At 38.2% G+C, this 20,263-nt stretch overlaps 1 protein-coding gene across 2 annotated transcripts in view; it reads right to left on the bottom strand.

The window, feature by feature from the left end:
* Window positions 1-877: 877 nt before the first annotated feature.
* Window positions 878-20,263, bottom strand: part of LOC147163177 (leucine-rich repeat and fibronectin type-III domain-containing protein 2) — a 148,666-nt gene continuing 129,280 nt past the window's right edge. For both annotated transcript variants that reach the window (XM_086095386.1, XM_086095387.1), the window contains 2 exons: window positions 10,765-12,161; window positions 878-4,635 (listed from right to left, as the gene is read on the bottom strand). In XM_086095386.1, the coding sequence (XP_085951512.1) occupies window positions 3,645-4,635; window positions 10,765-12,140 (2,367 nt within the window). In that variant the 5' untranslated portion in view covers window positions 12,141-12,161 and the 3' untranslated portion in view covers window positions 878-3,644. The remainder of the gene's footprint in view (window positions 4,636-10,764; window positions 12,162-20,263) is intronic.

The following is a 20,263-nucleotide window of genomic DNA, read 5'->3' as shown; positions in this document are numbered from 1 at the left end:
GTGAAAAAATTAAAAGTGCTTCATAAAGCTTCATTTTCCCATCACTAGTGGAAAGTACAGTTGTGCTTGAAAGTTTACATACCCTTAGGGAATGTAAACGTATTAAGACTGTAACAGTACAAAAGCTAAACATCACTTTCATGACGCAAAAATGCTATGATTCGTCATCAAAATGCACATGCACATCTCGACTCATGTCAATTTCAACCTCTGAAAATGTCAAAAGTTGCAATTGCCACAATACAGTATTGTGGATTTTATGGACATTAAGCCTTTTCTCACCATACAGTGCACTTCTTTAGTTTACATATCTGTAGTGTATGTAGCACAACTGTGTATGGCCGAATTTTGTTCGTTTGTTATGTGTTGGCTGATTAAGTAATAATTTTACCAGGAGATGGTGCAACAGAGTGATAAAAGCTTGCTAGGTTGTAATCTAGATAATGCCATTTCAGTACTGTAGTGCTGGAGACTATCAATAAATTAAAAGTTAAACATCCAATGGCCATGTTTTTCAGGCCTACATCAGGTATCAGGCCTTCCTCAAAATGTTGCTCTTATAAGATTATACTTATTATGTGATTACATTGACTCTGTGCTGGTGTAAGCACCTACTGTGGCAGATTATGAATTAGGGTCTTATAATGGGCCCTGGCAAGGAGCTGCATGTACTAGTGTCGAGGTGAGTCAGCAGCAACTGGCCTGATTACAGCTGCTGGATCTCAGAAAGAAATATCTTGGCCCACCCATAGTAAACAAAGATAGTGAGAGGGGAAGGACACCCAGGCACACTTGGGATATAAACCCATACATGCAATGAGTAATACTGGTGTATAATGTTGAAGGAAAACACAATAGCCATGGGAATTTATGAACATTTTATATATATTTTTTTTCTTTTTAGCAAAAATGCTTTCACACATATGTTTTTTCTTTTTGTTTTTAATCCTTGAGTCGCAGAATCATGACTAAGCCAAGTCACGCACACAATTTTATTCTTAGCAGCGTGAAAAGGGATGTTACACGATGACACAAATAGAACTAGTAAGTTAAATTGTCCATTCACAAAATACAAATGTATTATTTATCAACAATGGTGTCACTTCTTGGGATACTGTAATTGTATGTACTTGTCTTTTTGGTAAACCCAACTCAATGGAGTCAAGAGATACTGCAAAACACAGTAACATAAGGTGACCAATTTGACAATATGACTGTAAGCGGGGGGAAAGACAATGTCTGTCAGTAAGAATTCATATTTGTGTGTTTCTATGATTTGGGGGAGATTTTAAATTGATATTTCAGGAACAAGAAGTTTGTGGGAAATGCCATTTCACTTAGCCAGCTAGAAACAACCAAGTTAGTACACCACAGTAAAGCACCTTCACTGTTTGCTTGCAATGAAAATAAAAACACTACCAAATGATTTCCCCACGTTTACATTCCATCCAGTTATTTGTACAAAATATGCCAATATACAGAATGCTACACCTAAGGATCAAAACAATAGAAAAACACCCAACAGAATCAGATGCAGCAAAAACCCACAGGATATTGAGAAAGGCATCAAAATGGGGAGTGGGTATATCTCAGTTAGGCTGTAATTCTGAAAAGACACTAATTAAACGTAAATCTAATTTACAGCGCTGAATGAACGTGAATGAATGATAAAAAGCTCGTTGGATGAATCAACTCAAGTAACATATAACACAACAGCCATTTTTTTGCCTTTCTATTCCATCCAATATGGTTTAACAGTTTTGAGAAACTTTGCCCATGATATGCAATATTTCTCATTTTGCAAGTCTTATTATACAGGGTTCGTTTTCAATGTAGCCAAACTAGAATATCCTTGTCATTATCAAAAATAAACTATGATATATGATGATGTTTGGTTTCATTTAACCGTTGTCAGCAGCTTTAACTGTGGAATACAAAGCAAATGAGAGTGAACACAAATTGGATACAAATGATTTGATCTGTTTTGTGCTACATTTCTTTAAATCGTGTGCAAACAAGTTAATATCTGCATTTGTCCTACTTTGACCCAATTATGACTTTAAAGTAGTGTTAATTTTATCAGCCATTTAAAAAAATGTAGTCTCAGTTTTAGTCCCGTTCCAATCGCGCTTGTTACTTTTTTATCATTGTTAGTCAAACTCATACCGTTTTTATTTAGTCCGTTGTTAGTCAACTATAAATCTACCATTTTAGTCTTTATATTTTAGTCCAAGAAAACAATTTTATTCGTCTAGTTTTAGTCAACAAAAACTGTCAATGTTTTAGTCTAGTTTTAGTCAGGACAATCATTTTACCCCTTTAGGCCTATATTTTTTTGTCAGCAGAACATTTCAGATCTGAAACAATTTCTCATGCAATTTTCTCTCATCTTTTTTAATGAAAAACCACTTGACACACAATTACAGTACATCAACACTATGCCACCATGCTATGAGATAGTAAGTTAGCCGGCATTAGTAAGCGGTCAGATTAACATTATTGTTGGAACGTTATAGCTGTTGGATTAATGTTACGGTTATAATTTACTTTTGTTTTTAACCTCTCACCATCAATCCAATTCCTGTCTGTCCCATGTTTGTGCATGTTGCACTCGCTAACTGCAGATTTGAAAGGGGGTGTGTCACTGTATGACATGACAGTGTCACAGTAAAAGATTAGCAGAGACAACATTTTACAAAATCATATACATTTCGTCTCGTTTTTGTTCATGAACTAATATGGCTGTAGATTTTAGTCCAATTTTTATGAAGTGAAGTACATTTTTATCTCGTCTTCATTCGTCAACCAAAATGCAGACTGATTTAGTCCCAGTTATTGCTTATTAATGATGGTTTTAGTTTAGTCTAGTCTAGTCTAGTCTAATTTTAGGCCAGTGAAAAATTATTTTTGTTTAGTTTTCGTTGACAAAATGAACACTACTTTAAAGCTTACATTACTCAAAGTAGAAAGCAAGTCAGTTTTGATGTGTTTCAGTCTTTTACTTTATCTTGAAAAGGGTAATATGGTAAATATTGTGCTTGGTCTAATATGTGACTGAAAATAACAGTGGATGAACATAATATGATATGAAATGGCTCTATGAAGGCTACCTTTTGTGATATTTCGATTCTGCTGGATAACCGAGCTGCAAATCTGTCACTCGATGTATCACTCAAAATAATAAATAGTATAAATGATAAAAAAAAAAAACCTTGATAAAAGTAAAAATTTGAATCCCCCCCAAAGTAATCTTATTTCACGCAATGGGCCACACAAAAGTACATCGCATTCACCATAGCTGCGGCAAATCCACTTTGCAGTCAATTCATTTGATAAAGACCCAGTAAATCCACTCAGAATTCTTTTCCCTCTTTGGTTGTGATACTCTCATGTGCCGAGTTGAGGGAAAATATTCCAGGCCATTGCTGTGCAATCCAAGACTCAAGAAAGGTGAAATATTTTGTATATACAGTCAAGGACTGTCCAAGTTTTGTGGTTTGTTGAAAAAGGACATTTGAACTTATATTACCCAAACACTGGTCCCATGTGGAACACGCCTCCCTTTTGATCATGTATTTCTGTTGTCTGTGATTTCGATCAAGTATCTAGTGTTGTTTGGCCGAGTGCAATTCGCCCAAAAGTATTCAAACTGTGCTTTCCATCACCCACTCAGAGCTCTCTAAACTAGGCTTATCATCCTCATTGCCATCATACTGTAGTAGCATGCCATTAACTGACAAACTGCGTTTAGTCCAAATGTTACTGATCCTGCGAGGATAGTTGCCACGGCACTGCGTCGACCCCACATGACCCATATCAAACGAATGGCTCCTTTTGGGTTTAACTTCCTGGGGTAAGCCGAGAAGACGGCCCAGCATGGTGGTGGACTCTGCCCTTCCAAGGAGAGGTTCTTTGTCGGATAGGGGCGCGACAGCTCCTGTCATCATAGAACTGGAAGCGGTGGAAGGGCCAGCTACACCTTGACGGTCCCTTGATATGCCTCGCAGCTCCATTGTGGTGAAGGCTCCTAAAAGGTGGTCCAAGTTTGGTTGTGGTTTGTGGCTGTGCCTGTGCCTACGAAACTTGCTGCTGGGCAGGGTGCTGCATTCAGCTCCCTGCATACTGTAGCAGTCATCAGCCCTTCTTCCTGGTTGACTCTCCAGTGAGTTGGAGGAGGATGAAGATGAGGAGATACTGCTCTGAAGGGATCCGCATTTAAATTCGACCATTTCCTCACGCATAACCACCACGGCCGATTTGACTTGCGGCGGGGCGCCGTTGAACCTGTTCATACCCCCATTGGTCTGTGAGTAAGTATTGCTTACAGTGGGTAACTTTATAGTCTGGATGCCACTGGTTACCTTGTAGCGCACCATGAGGATGATGATAAACACCAGTAGCGTGGCCACGATGATCCCGCCAATGACCAAGATCATGGTGCCACCCAAGAAACCACTGTGAAGGGACTGGCATTGAGGGTAGTCGTCAGTGGTCACAAATTGGACACAGCCTACAATGTTGGTGGCTGTGAGCGTGGTGGCACTGTCATCCCAGATGGCCAATACGCACAGATCATACTGCATCCCTGGGACTAGATTGGTGACTACAAAGGCTCTGTTAGTCATGGGAATCATCCTGTAAACACACAGATGAAAGAGAAATGTTGGAAACATCATCAATAAAATATCAGTCTAGGATGTAAGTTAAAGTACACATGGGATTTGTCACATTTTGCCAAGATGGGAAATCACGTTCTTATATTAACTCATTCACTCCCAGCCATTTTCACTGAAGCAACCCCCGTCGCTCTCGGCTGTTTTACTGGATTTTGACTGATTTTGCAAGGCCCACAGAATGTTGTATTCTATTGCTATAAAAACAATGGAACCTACTAAAAGAAAGATTAGATTAGGGTCTCTTCTTTCATCAGGAAAAAAGTATACTGTATCTGTTTCCTTTTTGCAACAATTAGCATTAGAATATAGCTAAGTTTCATCATTTTTCACAAACCTGTTGAAAACACTGGGGAAAAGAGCTTGTTGCAACATGGCCCTGGTTGATCTCTTTTGATCTGCTGCCACCTGCAGGCCATTTTTTGTAATCACTACCATTGCTTTAAGTGACCTCTTCAGGTCAGAGGCTGCATCAAAGCATTCTGTATGCTCTAGCATTAAACAAATCCTTAAAGAAAACATATAAATATGTTTTTTGGGACCATGGCAATATTTAAAATAGAACATTTTTATGTTTTTGGGAGCAAATTAGTTAAAGGGACAGTAACACGAAAAATCAACTTTTGGGAGCTTTTAGCCATGTTAAGATGCTAATACCTCACCAAACACATCACCGAAGTGGTGTTTTCCTCCATTCGCCCCTCTATGAGAAATTCTAGGCGATTCTGCTCTCCAAGCACCCTCCCAACCCGAGAAAACGAGCGGGTGCTCACTCTATGATGTCATCAGGTGCGGACCCACCCCCGCACCGCCTATGCGGACTAAACACACACCCACTTTCTCTGAGACCTCAATGCTCGCAGGATAGTGATACAAGTAGCCTTTATCAGTAAACCTTCTGTCCAAATGAATTCAAAGCAATCAATTAGTCAAAAAGTGCAATGACAATTGGTCGTCTTAAATTCCCTGAAAGGTTGTGGCTGACACTTGTGTAAACTACAAGTAAAATTTCTGCACTGTTGAACTTAGTTGAACGAATGGTCAAGTGGTTATTATGCTCACCTGGTGAGCAGATGGTCCCGGATTTGCATCCCACTCAGGTTTATTCTTTCTTTATTTTTTTCTCTCTCCTCCCCTCCTTCACTAAGATTTCTTGTAAACATCCATCCAATTTCCACATTTAAAGAAGATGCGGTTGTACTGCAAGGGCTGCTTGCGTGGCAGAGGAGTGCTTGAATGCACCCAAAGTTTTGTGTGCAGTCTGTGAACCGAGAGGGGCGCGGCAACCACACAGGAGAGAGGCGGGGTTTTACTGAACCAGGCGTTTTACTTGCGCGTTAGAAAAATAGCCAGCAAAATACCTAATATTTCATAAAAAATGACATCGCCATGCTAGCATTTTATTACAGGGGTCTTCACCAGGTCGCTCGTTCTATCTGAGAACAGTGTTCCCTTGATTATCACGGGGGTTACATTCCAAAAATTACCTGCACTAGACAAAATCCGCAAAGTAGAGGTTGACTTTTGTATTTTTGGTTTTTAATTGTAAAAATTTTTTGGTGAGGATTTACACCTCCACCTTTAAGCCATTATGACACCTCACGACAACAAAGAAGAACAGTAGTCATGGCAACTTGGTTTCACTTTCAACAATAAGGATCTAAAAGGTGCACAAATCCAACAGGATTGTAACTTTTGGCAACAATGTGACACGGAATTCCAGTTAAGGTAAGCTGTATCTAAGACCTGTAAAATGAAAAACTTAGTTACTACTGCAAACGTAGTTAATAGCCGCCAGTGTTACCACATTGTCCGTTCTCTTTTGCTGCTGTGGTGAAGCATGTGCTCTGCTCATTTTAATTCAGAATGCAGCTCTTTACTTTCCTGCAACTGCCTGCATTGGGCTCCCTTTGTTGTGGCACTGTGAATAACCGAACGGCACATTTGAAAATTGTTCAGAGTTTCCGAATGGTCTGAGTGAAGCAGTGCACTCGGAGTGTTTGCTTTATTCTCAATACTATTTACATTGTAGATTCTAACTGAAGGCATCACAACTAAGAATGAACTCATGTGGAGTTATGTACTTAACAAAAAAAAGGTGAAATAATTGAAAAATATGTTTCAGAGTCTAGTTTCTTCAAAATACACACTCTTTGCTCTGATTACTGATTTGCACACTCTTGGCATTCTAACCTCTGAGAACTCCTTCAATACTGTTGGAAAAACATTTCAGGTGACTACTCTGTAAGCTCATCGATGGAATGCCAAAAGTGTGCAAAAATAATCATCAGAGCAAAGAGTGACTATTTTGAAGAAACTAGAATATAAAACATGTTTTCAATTATTTCACCATTTTTTTAGTACATAACTCCACGTGTTAATAGTTTTGATGCCTTCAGTGAGAATTTACAATGTAAAAAGTCATGAAAATAAAGAAAATGCATTGCATGAGAAGGTGTGTCCAAAGCGATACATAAAGTTATGTTCACAAATGAATATCCGCAATACAGTAAAGCCGCGATAGCCGAACCGTGATGCAGCGAGGGAACCCTGTAGTCCAACATAGTTCAACAACGGATCAAATGATATGAGCGTAAAGTGCCTTGATATTTTTTCATCAAGTCAATTTACAACCATCCTATCACTTTTTATTCTTGTACTATAAAATGAGACAATTTGACAATCTCGAGTCAATAACACAAGTTTGACTGTTGTCCCTTGGTTGCAGCGGTGATAAATTACAGGTTAATAGTCTCGGCAATATCAACAAAGGACACCCACTGTTTTTTGTTTGTTTTTTAATGCTGAGTGCATCTTCTATTGAAAGAGGTTTTTGAGAAACTACGTTTCTTGAAACTGCAGCTCTAATGCAAATATTAAAAACATATACTGTATGACAAAATATGTTAAAGATGACATTTTACATGGAAAATAACAAGCATCCTTCCATCTCACAGATGATTAATAGATAGCCGCTGACTTATTGGTTAAGCTTAAACTTGAAGGTGTTTGAGATTGTAGGACATGGAGAAACATTTATTGCCTGTTGATTTTCAATACAACTAAATAATAATACATATTTAACAATGGTAAAATATTTTGCCATGTAGTGCTCATTGTGAAAAAGGAAACCATTGCTTGTGTTCTATGTGGGGAAAGCAACCTTTTGAGGGTGAGTGTGGCTTTCAAAAAATTATGATCACTATTTTTTGTTTCCCTTTGTTGTAGGTTTTGTGGACTTTGATGTCGTTTAAATGTTGAACATCTTAGAAAAGGTCAAGGTTGCTCAAATTTATGTAAACTGACAGTTTCTCAAAAACATCTTGGATTCATTCAAGATTGTTGTGCACTGAAGAAAAAAATCATGTCATTGTCTGTGCATTCACAAAGACTATTTTCAGTCAATTGTGGAGATAGAAGAATGTCCTAGTATGACAACCATCCAGATGATGAACAGTGCAGTAGTTTCCTCCAAACACTTGGTTGAGAATTGAGACCCGCTGCACACCGAGCAACACAGCCAAACACGACTGAAGTGTTTTTTAGTGTAAGGGGCTCGGCAACTAGTTTTTGGAGAGCATCTGTTGCCGAAATGTACTAGTGCAGTCAGTAATGAGGCAATCATCGGCAACAGCCTCTTAAATATCTACACTCTCATTTTCACTTCTTGCATATTTCCCCTCTTTGTTTTATTATAATTTAGCTGTCGCGGAAAGGGCAATCTTCTTCTTGCTTGACAATCACGTCATTCTGTGGCTCATTAAAAAATGAAATGAAAATGAACAGAACAGTATATGTAAAGCCTCAATGTTGTTTCCTGATAAGAACAAATGTTTTTCTGCAACAAGTTGGAATATGTGCGAGGGTTAATTAAGTGTCAGGTGTACGGGTGTGAGTTGCCGACTGAAATTTGTCCGCGATTGTCCAGTTCAGTTGCATTCAGCCATGTCACTCAGTGTGCAGCGGGCCAAAGAGTTTAATCTAAGTTCCATTCGACAAAACAGCTTGTTTTTCCACATTCCGAAAGTCCCTGAGGTATTTTTACAAACTGCTTTGGGGCTTTCATGAGGTTTCCTTCAAGCCCACTGGGCCATAAAGCCCGGATCAGTGGAGTGTTGCAATTAATGTTATCTAGAACTTTCTCCAGTCTTCCCCAAGGATCTCTGCAGCTTAACCAGAGACACTGTTAAGAGAGCTGACGAAGAACGAAGCGGTATTTTGCAAGTATTTTACAAGTATTTTACGCCTGCTCAAGAAACAGTCCCAAACCTCTGCTTTGTATACATTTTGGAGGCTACTGTCAAACATTGGATTTTAATTTGCTCAGATCTGTGCTTTGCTGAAATTCTGTCTTACTTTCCAGGCTTTTGACATCATTTTTTTTTTTAATACTGTGACTGACCCAATTTAAATTAAACCTGTCACAGAAAAGGTTTCAATTTATGATGTTTTTAGCGCTTGCAAATTTGCTAAATATGTCTAAAATTAAATTTTAACAAGCACAAGAATGATCTATAAATAGGCAATATTGCTATTCAACTATCTCTATTCTTAGCTTTGATCCTTCTGAACTTCCTCTACTGCACACATAACATTGCTGCAGTTCATTATTCATCGTTAATTGCCTTTTCCATAATGAGGAATAAACTACTTTTCCTCATGCGTGGGGGAACTCATGCAATCTTCTCCTTCCCCCACTAGCTTACAATTGATATTCAATCATCATTGCAGGGATAGACGTGTCTAGCCAATTTTGGGGGGTGTTGCCCTCAAAATTTGTGAGATGTTGAGATTTACTCTACAGTATGTCCTCTTTTCACAAGCTAGAGAATAAAATCAAATTGAGCTTTATTTGTATAGCACCTTTTATACATAGAAATTAGGGCTAGGCAATATATTGAAAAATATCTATTTCGCGATATTGGCCAATGCAATATGCACATCAAAAAGACATGCAAAAAGTTTCATATTAAATTTAGCTTTTACCTGAATTTAACCAGTCAGACGCAAACTTAAATATGCATCACCATCCAATAGTTGAACATTATCCAGGGTAATTACAAATAATTAACTCAGAATAGATTGAGCTTGCTTATTTTGCCACATTAAATGTTATCCATTGTTTCATTTGATAATAACATTTTTTATTTATTTAGGTAGATGTTAAATATCGCAATATTCAGCAACTATATCGCATATCACATATATATATATATATATATATATACATATATACACACTTATATATATATATAGATATACACACACACACATATATATATATATATTATATACATATATATATATATATATATATATTATATACATATATACACACACACATATATACACACTTATATATATACACACATATACACACACACACACACACATATATATATATATATCATATACATATATACACACTTATATATATATATATATATATATATATATATATATATATACACATATACACACACACACACACCCACACACACACACCCCCACACCCCCACACACACACACACACACACACACACACACACACACACACACACACACACACACACACACACACACACATATGTTTAATTGTTTATGTTTACCGAACCACATGAGTCCAATAAAATACTGAATTTCGAGAAAGGGATGTTGGGATCACAAGCGCAAAAGAATGTACACGTATTCTGCAAAAAACGGATACTACTGCTACTTTAAAATCACATCTTGGGACAAAGAAATTTGAGCTATTTTCTGTTTTCCAGCTGAATTATCTTTGCTGAATGTTATTGTTTTTCCTGTCTCATTTGCTATATGAAATATGTTTCACAGAGCTCAGAGATTTTCAAAAGCAGTCTCCAAGCTAATGTTTAATGGACTATTAAAGTGGATGTATGTAATCCTTTCTTGTTTGATTTCTATTTAATGGTTAAGGGCAAAAGATAAACAAATGGCCAAAGTGGAAAAAAGGAAATATTTGGAAGAATAAAGAAGAAAAAAATGGTAATAACTGCTTAAAGCCTATTCCATTAGCTACTTCGACAACAGAGACGACTTTGCTATCATGTAATTAATTGCCAATTCCTACCTGTAAATGAGAACTTCATCCTCAGAGCAATTGTACTGGAGCTGATACATTTTGACCTTTGGTGTTGATTTGCCTACAGTCCACTTAATCAGGGCTGAAGCTGAGGACACTTCTGAGACAGAGACCACATTCTCAGGCTGAATTTTAGGTTCCCCTTTACTGATCTTGGTAGAGCTAGTTATGTCTGAAAGACCAGACTTGGACTGGGTGGTGCGGTTTGTACCATTTGTCAGGTGAGGGAGCTGAATGATTGACAGCTCTATATGGGCTGTGGATTCCCCAGCAGCATTTGCAGCAATGCATGTAAAGGTTCCATAATCCTTGGATGTTGTGATTGTAATATCAAGGGTGCCATTTTCATATAAAGTTGCTCGGGAAGAATTGCTGATCAGCCGGTCATCAGGGGCAACCCAGTGCACAGTTGGCATTGGGTCACCAACTGCCTTGCAGCGCAGACTAGCAGTTTGGCCTTCTAGCACAAGCAATTTGTTTGTATGCTGTGTGATGAGGGGAGGCTCGCAAACAAACTCCTCCTCCTGAACTGACCAAAAGTAGCGTCCTTTTACACTTGTAGGAGAAGCACAGGTTTCCATGTCATCCTCTCGTTCGAGCCTCCGAAGCCAAAGCACCTCGCAGTTGCAGTGCAATGGGTTTCCACCAAAGCTTAGAGACAGCGGAGGTATGTATGGAGTACTCATGCCAATGCTTGTTTGGGAACGTGCAAAAATCGGGTCCGGTGGGAGCTTCTGCAGACGGTTGGAAGTAAGATCCAAACGAGCCAGTTTTTCTAGATCTGTAAAAGTTCCCTCGGCAATGAATGCGATAAGATTATGATCCAGACTCATCTGATGGAGGTTTACCATCTTGCGGATGGCTTCCCAAGGCACACTGCGTAGGTTGTTATATGACAAGTCCAGATCTTCCAGCGTAAGCAAGAAGTCATCAAAGGTCGCTTTGGAGATGTGACTCAGCTGATTGTTGTTGAGGATCAGATGCTGCAGGTTGATCAGACCTCGGAGGTCATCTGGCCCCAGCTCAGTCAGTCTGTTGGTGTCAAGGTGAAGAGATCGCAGGGTCTCCAGGTCGATGAAAGAGAAAGGCTGGATAGTGCTGACGGTGTTGCGGGATAAGGTGAGGTCCACCAGACCTGTCATGTTGGCAAAGTCCTGAGTGGTTATCTTGAGGATGAAGTTGCCGCCCAGTCGAAGCTCCACAGTGTGACGATCGATGTCTGCCGGGACAAAGAGGAGGCCTTTGGAGGGACAAAGCGTCCCCAGAGATTCTGAGAGGTTCTGGCACACACAGTATTTGGGACATGCATGGACCGTTGTAAGCGTGATTCCCAGCAGCAGGAGACTGACGACCACTTTGTCCATGTTAGTTCATACAAAGGAGACCTGCAGAAATGACAATGACAAAAGTATTAATTTGGGGCATCTATGTTAGGTGACATATAGAATGCATTTTTCTAATATCTACTTACAGTAGTTTTGTTTGTAAAAACAAAAAAAATATCCACAAAGATATAGACATACAGCGGCACATGTAAGCTTGTGTAGAAGCACCAATTCACAAACTAACAAGCTTAGCCTATGCAGATAAACAAAGTTGTTTTGATGAGCAAATCACATTATCATCGTTTTTTTCTCATTAACAAGCTCGATTCAAAGATTTTCATGCACTGAAATTTGCAATGCAATGAAGGAGTAACAAATCACATGAGGATAGTTTGAATGAAGCTCAGGCTCAATGATGCATATGCTTAGTAGATCATTTTGAAAGCAATAATAATGGGTGCTTTGGAAATAAGTCTTTGGGAACATGTAAGCAATGTTGAAGGTTCACTGACATGGTGTTTGCTATAATACTTGAGAAATCTTTAAACCGATTCTATGTAACTTTTGTCACCTCATAGGCTCAAATTGTGCATTTACAAGAGAACAGAGCTATCCCATGTCCCTTGCGATTCTACATTTCTATTCTGTTTTGAAGGACAGACAGTCAGAGGAAAAAGATGGATTCTTTGGAAGAATTGTTGTACATTCCTTATGATTGCTGTATTTTGTGATTGCATTGCTCTGTGCTGAACATTATATGTGTATTTTACATTTGGCACCTTATTGGGCAGCTACAGGTCCAGACGAAGATGTGTGGACTTCGTTCACAGCAGTTATTGCTTTCTTTTTACATCATAGCCTGCCTGTGTTTGTGATGAAGTTATCAGACAAAAATATACCAGGCAGTAGGTGGGGACTTGAGCCATATTTATGACCTTGACTCAAGTCAACTGGGGTCATTGATTCACGACTTGCTAGGCAAAACTTGGCTTTCATGAGACTTGGTTTGACTTTGGCTTGAAGTCCTAGACAAGGCATTCAGTGTATATTTGAAAATCTATTAAAAAAAATAAAGTGTGCCTTTTGTTTTTTAAAGAAAAGTCTATTTGTGTCGTACACGCCATACACCTGGTAACCCGGCCACTAGTAGGTTACGTTATGAGACGAGGGCCGACGCTGCCTCGTTGAGCAAGTATTATGGTTGTGCTTTCATTGCGTTGTGTTTTTGTTTTTTTTCAGTCTCTGATTGAGTAGAGGGGCATGTACTCCTGCGCCGCACCTGTTTCTCATTCACAAATCAACGCTTTATAAGGACTGCAACTTCCGACACTCCTCGTTGGAGTAGTTACCTTGCTACGTCCTCGCCCAAAAGCTTTATTCTGACTTTGTGTTCCAAATTCCTATTTCTAGCTTTGTTTCTTGTTTCCAGTTTCTCACGTGAGTCTTTTGACATTTAGTTTTATGTTGTTGTTTCCTTGGCTTATTGCCTGAGTGCCATGCGTTGAGCCTTTTTTTGCTCCGTAGTTTTGTTTTTCATCAGCTTTACGCTTGAGTGATTGGTATCCACATATTTTGGTTTTTCTTATTCGTGTTGTGCGTTTTTCTACAGCCCTCGGGTGTATTTTTGTTACTTTATTTTCCTTGCATACTTTGCAAGTGACTTTTGTTAACGGGTTTTCTCCTGGCTTTGTCCAGCGCTTTGTGTCGTAGAATTCCGTTGTGTACAATTACATTTGTCAATCCACACCCTTTGTGTCTCTGCGTTTGTAGGATCCACTATCCAGTTATTCCGGAAATCATTAAGCAAGTGCCACGGTGGAAGTATCATTTAATTATTATTATTGTTATTATTTTGGCTTTTAACTTTTAATTGGTAGGACAGAATTGGCAAGTGACAATGGTGTAAGGGGGTTAATGCCCCTGTTGTTTGACTTTCGGCTTTGTCCTGGTCAGTCAATTATCAGGGATTAATGGACGCCTTGGTTCACGCCTCCATATCGACCATTAATCTCTAACAATTTTTCACCTCATTGGTCATTATACCTGACATGTTGACATAAATCATAATGGGTAGATTGACGACTGGCTCATAAATTCGAAATATTACCTAGCTATTATCTTCTTGAACATACTGCATTACAGTACAGTATGCAGACATACAGTATAAATAATTTAAATGATACTGATCTGTTTACTTAAATGTTACTGCAACTATATCTTATTTTTGCTTAGTTTGTTATGTTCATGATCATGCTATTTTAAATACTGTATATAGTCCAACCAGCAGAACAGAAAAAAACATATTGTCATATAATTTTCTAAATAATTTCAGCACTATTGCGCTATTCTTCGCAAAAAAAATCTGCTCAACAGTTTTTGTCCTTAAGAGATCTTTATACTCCTTCAATAAATACTACCCCCAAATAATAATGTATTGTCTTATTGTTTTTGCAACAACAACAAAAGTGGCATTTACAATAGTACATACACAAATGCAAAATAAATATGAAGCTTTATAACAGTCCAGTCCTAATCTTTGAACAATTCACATTCAAATTAGCATCAAATGGAGAATGTAGTTAGGTGGTTGAGTAAGCCCAACTGAGAGAATGAGATGACCTTTTTCTGAATAGGGGTTCTCCACACAAAGGTATTAAGAACCGTGGAGGCTGTTTAAGGTCGGCATCCATTTGCTAGTGGCCTTTTCCGAGGCGCAAACACCATCTACGATGGTCGAGGCAAAGGTCAAGCCTGCTGCTGAAATACCAACAGGCACATCCAGACTTACAGTGCATTAGAGGAAAGGACATACTGTAAAGATACCCTGTGATTACTTCGCTTTGCAACCTCAGGAAGGCATCACAAACATTCTAGAATATGCTTTGGAGTCTTATTATTTTGTCTTCTGTAATTTCAGCTCTGTAACTGTCTCTTGGGGGAAAGGGAGGATGTGTTTTGTGTAGCAAATCAGTTAATTTGATGCTAATATTTTTTCTTCCGTGACACTGCTAACATCTGAACAGTGGATTCATTCTTTGAAATTAGCTAATTCAACATTAAGTACCGCTTTTGATTGCAAAATAATAAACTATTTAGTGAAATACAAGCACTGAGACGCCAACTGCAAGGCCAGCTCCTTCAGCCATTAGAGGCTCTTCACGACGGGCTCATATTTCCAGCGTTGTACTTTTTGCTTTTATGACAAATACTACTGCCAATTTCTGTTTGACTAAAAGTCGGTTGACTGCGCTGCGGAAGCCATGACAGTGAAGCCAGCCTGCCCTCACTGTACAATTGGCAAAAAGAGGGAATTTTCTATCAACAATGCTGCACCTACTAGTTGCTAGCCTCTGCTGGCAATTTGGCTCATTACACGTCCTCAAGAGCTTTCAAGACATCAACAAACCAAAATATAATAATAATAAAATGACAGCCGTGATTCAGGAGGTAGAGCCGGTTGTCCAGTAACCAGAAGGCTGGCTGTTCGATCCCCGCTCTCCCCAAGCTATGTGTCGTCGTGTACTTGGGCAAGACACTTCACACACATTGCCTCCAGTGCACTGGTATCTGAATGGTTGGTGGTGGTCAAAGGGGCCGTAGGCGCACACTGGCAACCACACTTCCGTCAGCCTGCTCCAGGGCAGCTCTGGCTACTTAAGTAGCTTACTGCCACCAGTATGTGAATGTGTGAGTGTATGAATAATGTACCCATTGTAAAGCGTCTTTGGGTGTCCAGAAAAGCGCTATATAAATCTGATGCATTATTATTATATAAAATAAAAAATAATCATTACGACATAACACGACCTTGGCACTGAATGCTTTGATTATAATGGACAGCTTTAAAAAAAATAATAAAAAAAAAAATAATAAAAAAAATAAAAATAAAAATAATAATGGACAGCTTTAGTCGTTCTTGGATATCAATGAGTTCAGTATACATGTGAGCTTAGAACAGTCCATATTTTGCATTTGGTATGGCTTGCAACACATAATAGTGAACAATATTTTTTACAATATAATTAATTGACATTAATATTTTCAATGAAGCTTAGTGAATGAAATTGCATTCATTTAATAGGATCAATCACAGAGGAAGCATCTATCCAGGAATATGCCTTATTCACAAATGAAACTTATACAAAACAACAGTGTTTGCACATTAAGGACCTGATTTCACCATGGGAGCAAAATGTTTGAAGTAATTGGGAGTCACAGAAAATCAATCAATCTCTCATTTGGGAAAGCAGGCAACTGCCTAAAAGCCACAATTTATGTGATTTAACTCATCCAAAATGTGGGGGAATTCAAAGTAACTGCCCTACCGGAACAATTGTGCATTCAACACTTTTTGTTTTTGTTTCTGGCATTTCAAAAAACGTTTACTCAAGTGGAAAAGTTCTCACCGCCTCTCATTTTGCCTGCAGTGTGCTGGCCCTGTTGAGCATGACAGTTTTCACCTGCCTTTATTTGAAGATGCAAAGTCAGCTATCGCAATTCATCACAGGTTTGATAAATCACATTGTGTACTGAATTCATCAATTTACATATACTACTCCCAAAATGCATAAAATGAACTGCACAGTATGTTGCCCATTCGGCAGACATAATCTGTTTCCATTTACAAACATTTAGTGGGGGAGACCGGGGCTATTTGTAACACTTTTCATACTTTTATATATTTCTTGGAATCAATACATCATATATAAGCAAAATGTATATATCAGATAAAAGACCAAAGTGTCAGGTATATTTTTTGTATTCATGTAATTTCCATACTTTGTGTCAGTGCAGAGTTATAAGCCATCAACTAGAGGGAGTGAACATGTGACATGTTGCCCCGCCAATGGGTAAATCGTTACACTATATGGGGTAAGATGTCACACTGGGTTTTGCAACTAATTAAACAAGGACAAAATTGTCCCTGTTTTCCTGTTTTGTTTTGTTTTTACAGCCAGATAAATTGTTTATCATTGATCTTGAAAATGTACCATAGTCATTGAGCAAACTTTAAAAATCAAAAATTATAAAATAGATTTAAGTCCTAAGGAACTGCTGGCATATAGGTCATAGCTCTCAGCCTCAAATGCCAGTTTTGCTTCCCTAAAACTGGAAATTTGAGATTAAATTGAATTTAAAAAAAATAAGCAATTCGGTTAATGGATTGATGGATGATTCATCATGGAACTTAAACCAGTCCTGACATGTAGGCATACTGTAGTTCCAACAACTGGAAAATAATTTTTTAAACAATGAAACAAAACTTAGCAAACTAATTTCCTCACTCTTTAGACTCAGCATCTAAAGGGCAATTCTGGCATATGTAAACAGAGTTGCCAGAGGTGCATTTTTCATTGGCCAAGTCTTTGCATATGTGACAACAAACCCCAAAATGACTGAGACAAGTTGCCCCAAACTACCATGTTGGCTAATACTTGCTTTAGTTTAAAGTTATCTTAAGACAAAGGAGTGACTGAGGCATGACAAGATGCTTCTCTAACGAGTCCACATGATTTGCTGCTAGAATTTGTCTATGTACGACGCCTGTTTCAAAATATATGAAGTTGAAAAATGTATCCGCAGTCTCCCCTAAATCAAGCACTGAATTTCACGTCTGTTTGTTTTCCATCCACAAAATAAATAGAGCTAATTACATGGCAAAGTTACACTGCCACTTAGATAAGTGCAAACCACCCAAGTGTACTGACAGAACATAGTGCAGACGAATAGTCTCGTAAAACGCAGTTGCTCTCGTGCATCTCAAGATACCCCTCATTGTGACGCTCGCGTGGCATCAAAGAGTGCTAAAATACGAAGCATCAGAGAGAGAAATTTAACTCCTTGGGCAAGGCACCTCACACACATTGGCTCCAGTGTATGGAAGGTGCGAATGTTTGGTGCGGGCCATAGGCGCACACTGGCAGCCACGCTTTCGTCACCACAGAGTCATAGAAGGTCCTTAATAAGTCCTATTAAACATAAATGCTAATGCAGTGGGGACATCCAATATGACACTCAACTTTAACATCCTATTAGTAACACTGACAGTAAATCACTGGAGTTTTTTTGCTTGCTCTTAGTGATAATGTTGCATTGCATGATGGTTACCTCCAATATTCGTGTAAAGGGGTCAAGGTAGAAGGCTTTTTAAGGGAACCCCATATCAACTCGAGAAGTCTCTGATCAGATTTTATTTCCTGAAATGTATAAAAATGTAAAATGTCTCATTGAACCTATGGAAAGAATGTTATCAACCTCAAACGGAAATCACTGGTCATTGTTTAAAATCGGCTAGCAGTGATGGGAAAATGAAGCTTCATGAAGCGCTTGCAATATCTTTTTACTCCTCTCGAAAGTGCTAGTTTACAGATAAAGGTAGTTAAATGGAAATTGATTACATTTCCACAAGAGTGCCATCTCGAGGAGTCAAAATATATCACAAGTGCTTCATAAAGCTTCATTTGTCCATCATTACCCAGTGAGTCAAGTAATTGGACGTCTTTATAAGATAGTGCTTATCGTAAAGTGTATCATTGATGATGGAAGCTCATTTTACTTAACTGAATCTGGTTGTCTTGTACTCATGAATGTACTGTTAACACTGTGTAGCTAACCAACCAATGAAAACATGTTTTATAACACCACAAATATCTCCACCTGCTCACTAAACGATCTATAAATCAAGTGCAGACAGCCTTGGAAGTTTTAATCACTTTATTGACAATATATACTGTATTTCTGCTGAACCGGGTCTAATTGTTGAATGTCAGTCAAAACCATATGGCTAAATTAGTGTAGCTATTTTACCATGAGTTATGCTAATTTCAAAGGGCGTGAAAATCTAAATTTGTGAAAATGACAATAACAAGAAAATAATCTCACAATTGTTCGTATTGTGTTTTATGAATATTTATAGTTTTATGAATTTTCCAACAGTTACCTATTGTTCCTTAAAAGGAAAAGCAGTTTTCCATCAGGGTCAATTTATGCTTTAGCAAGTCACTCCACCTGAAGTATATTTTACTTTTCTGTGTTATATGTGTTAATTTCTGTGAAATCTCTTCAAATAGTGCCATAATATTTATTCAACTGTGTTCCTTAACATGGCAGCAACTCATGACCTGTTTTCAAGCCACAATTTTAGTTTGTCAAGAGCAGAGTGTGCTAAGTGTATTGTTGAACGAAATCAGGCCTGTAAAGCTCTCTTTCTGCTGCAAAGCTTTGATAAGACGTCACAGTCCAACAGCTTGATGAAACTTTTTGTGCAGCAAACTTACCACTTCTGTCATGTATTATACTGTATGTGGGGCTTGACACTCATGTATGTAGTGGCACGGTAAAAGAGTGCTTAGCACATGTGCTTCCCACTTCTAAAGTTGCCAGTTTGAATCCGGGCTCCGAGCTTTCTGTGTGGCATTTGCATGTTCTCTTTTTGCTTGTATGGCTTTTATCTAAGCGGTCAATTTTACTTTAACATTCACAAAACATGTATGGTATGCTGATTGTGGACTTTAAATTGTCCTTAGTTGTGAAAATGCTTTGTTGAATGGTTGTGCTTTTAGACTTTAATCTGAATCCCATTAAAAATAAAACTAATTAGTGTAAGCCTCATGCTTTACGCTTTCTTTAAAGAATGGCTCACGTTACAAACTCTGCCTGGGTAATCAAACTTATGAGCAGAACTACTGGTCTATCATTTAATAAACAAAAGGAGGAAAATAAGAGCAAGTAAAAAAAAAAAAAAAGGACAACGGGCATGTTCAAATAAAGTGCTTAACTTCATAAAAAATAAAGTAAAACGTTTGAGTTTGCCCTTTTATGTTTACATCATGACAACAGTGGAGTTAAAAAAAAAAAAGGGCATATTTTAATTGAACAAATAATAAAAATTGAACATTTTGAAGGTTATGTTCGGTGGAAACATTTGTTCAGTCTCATAATGACCTTTACACAGTAACTGGACATTCCATTTTTTTTAAGCATATCATTTGTTCCAAAGGTCCTCTTCCTTTATCAGTAATTTCCTCAACAGTCTCCCTTTCTCGTCTTTAAATCAACGTCCACTCTGAGTCTCTCTCCTGTGCCCTTTCATCTTTCTCTTTATGGTCTGCTGTGCTACAGTGGGTGATTACTGATGATACAGACTTGATTGGCTGAATAAG

The sequence above is a fragment of the Leptonotus elevatus genome, chromosome 14 (assembly GCF_054856555.1).
Source record: "Leptonotus elevatus isolate MCC_2025b chromosome 14, RoL_Lele_1.0, whole genome shotgun sequence".
Taxonomy (NCBI): Eukaryota; Metazoa; Chordata; class Actinopteri; order Syngnathiformes; family Syngnathidae; genus Leptonotus; species Leptonotus elevatus.
The sequence above is the reverse complement of the archived record's forward strand: the minus strand, read 5'-3'. Positions and strand labels throughout refer to the sequence as shown.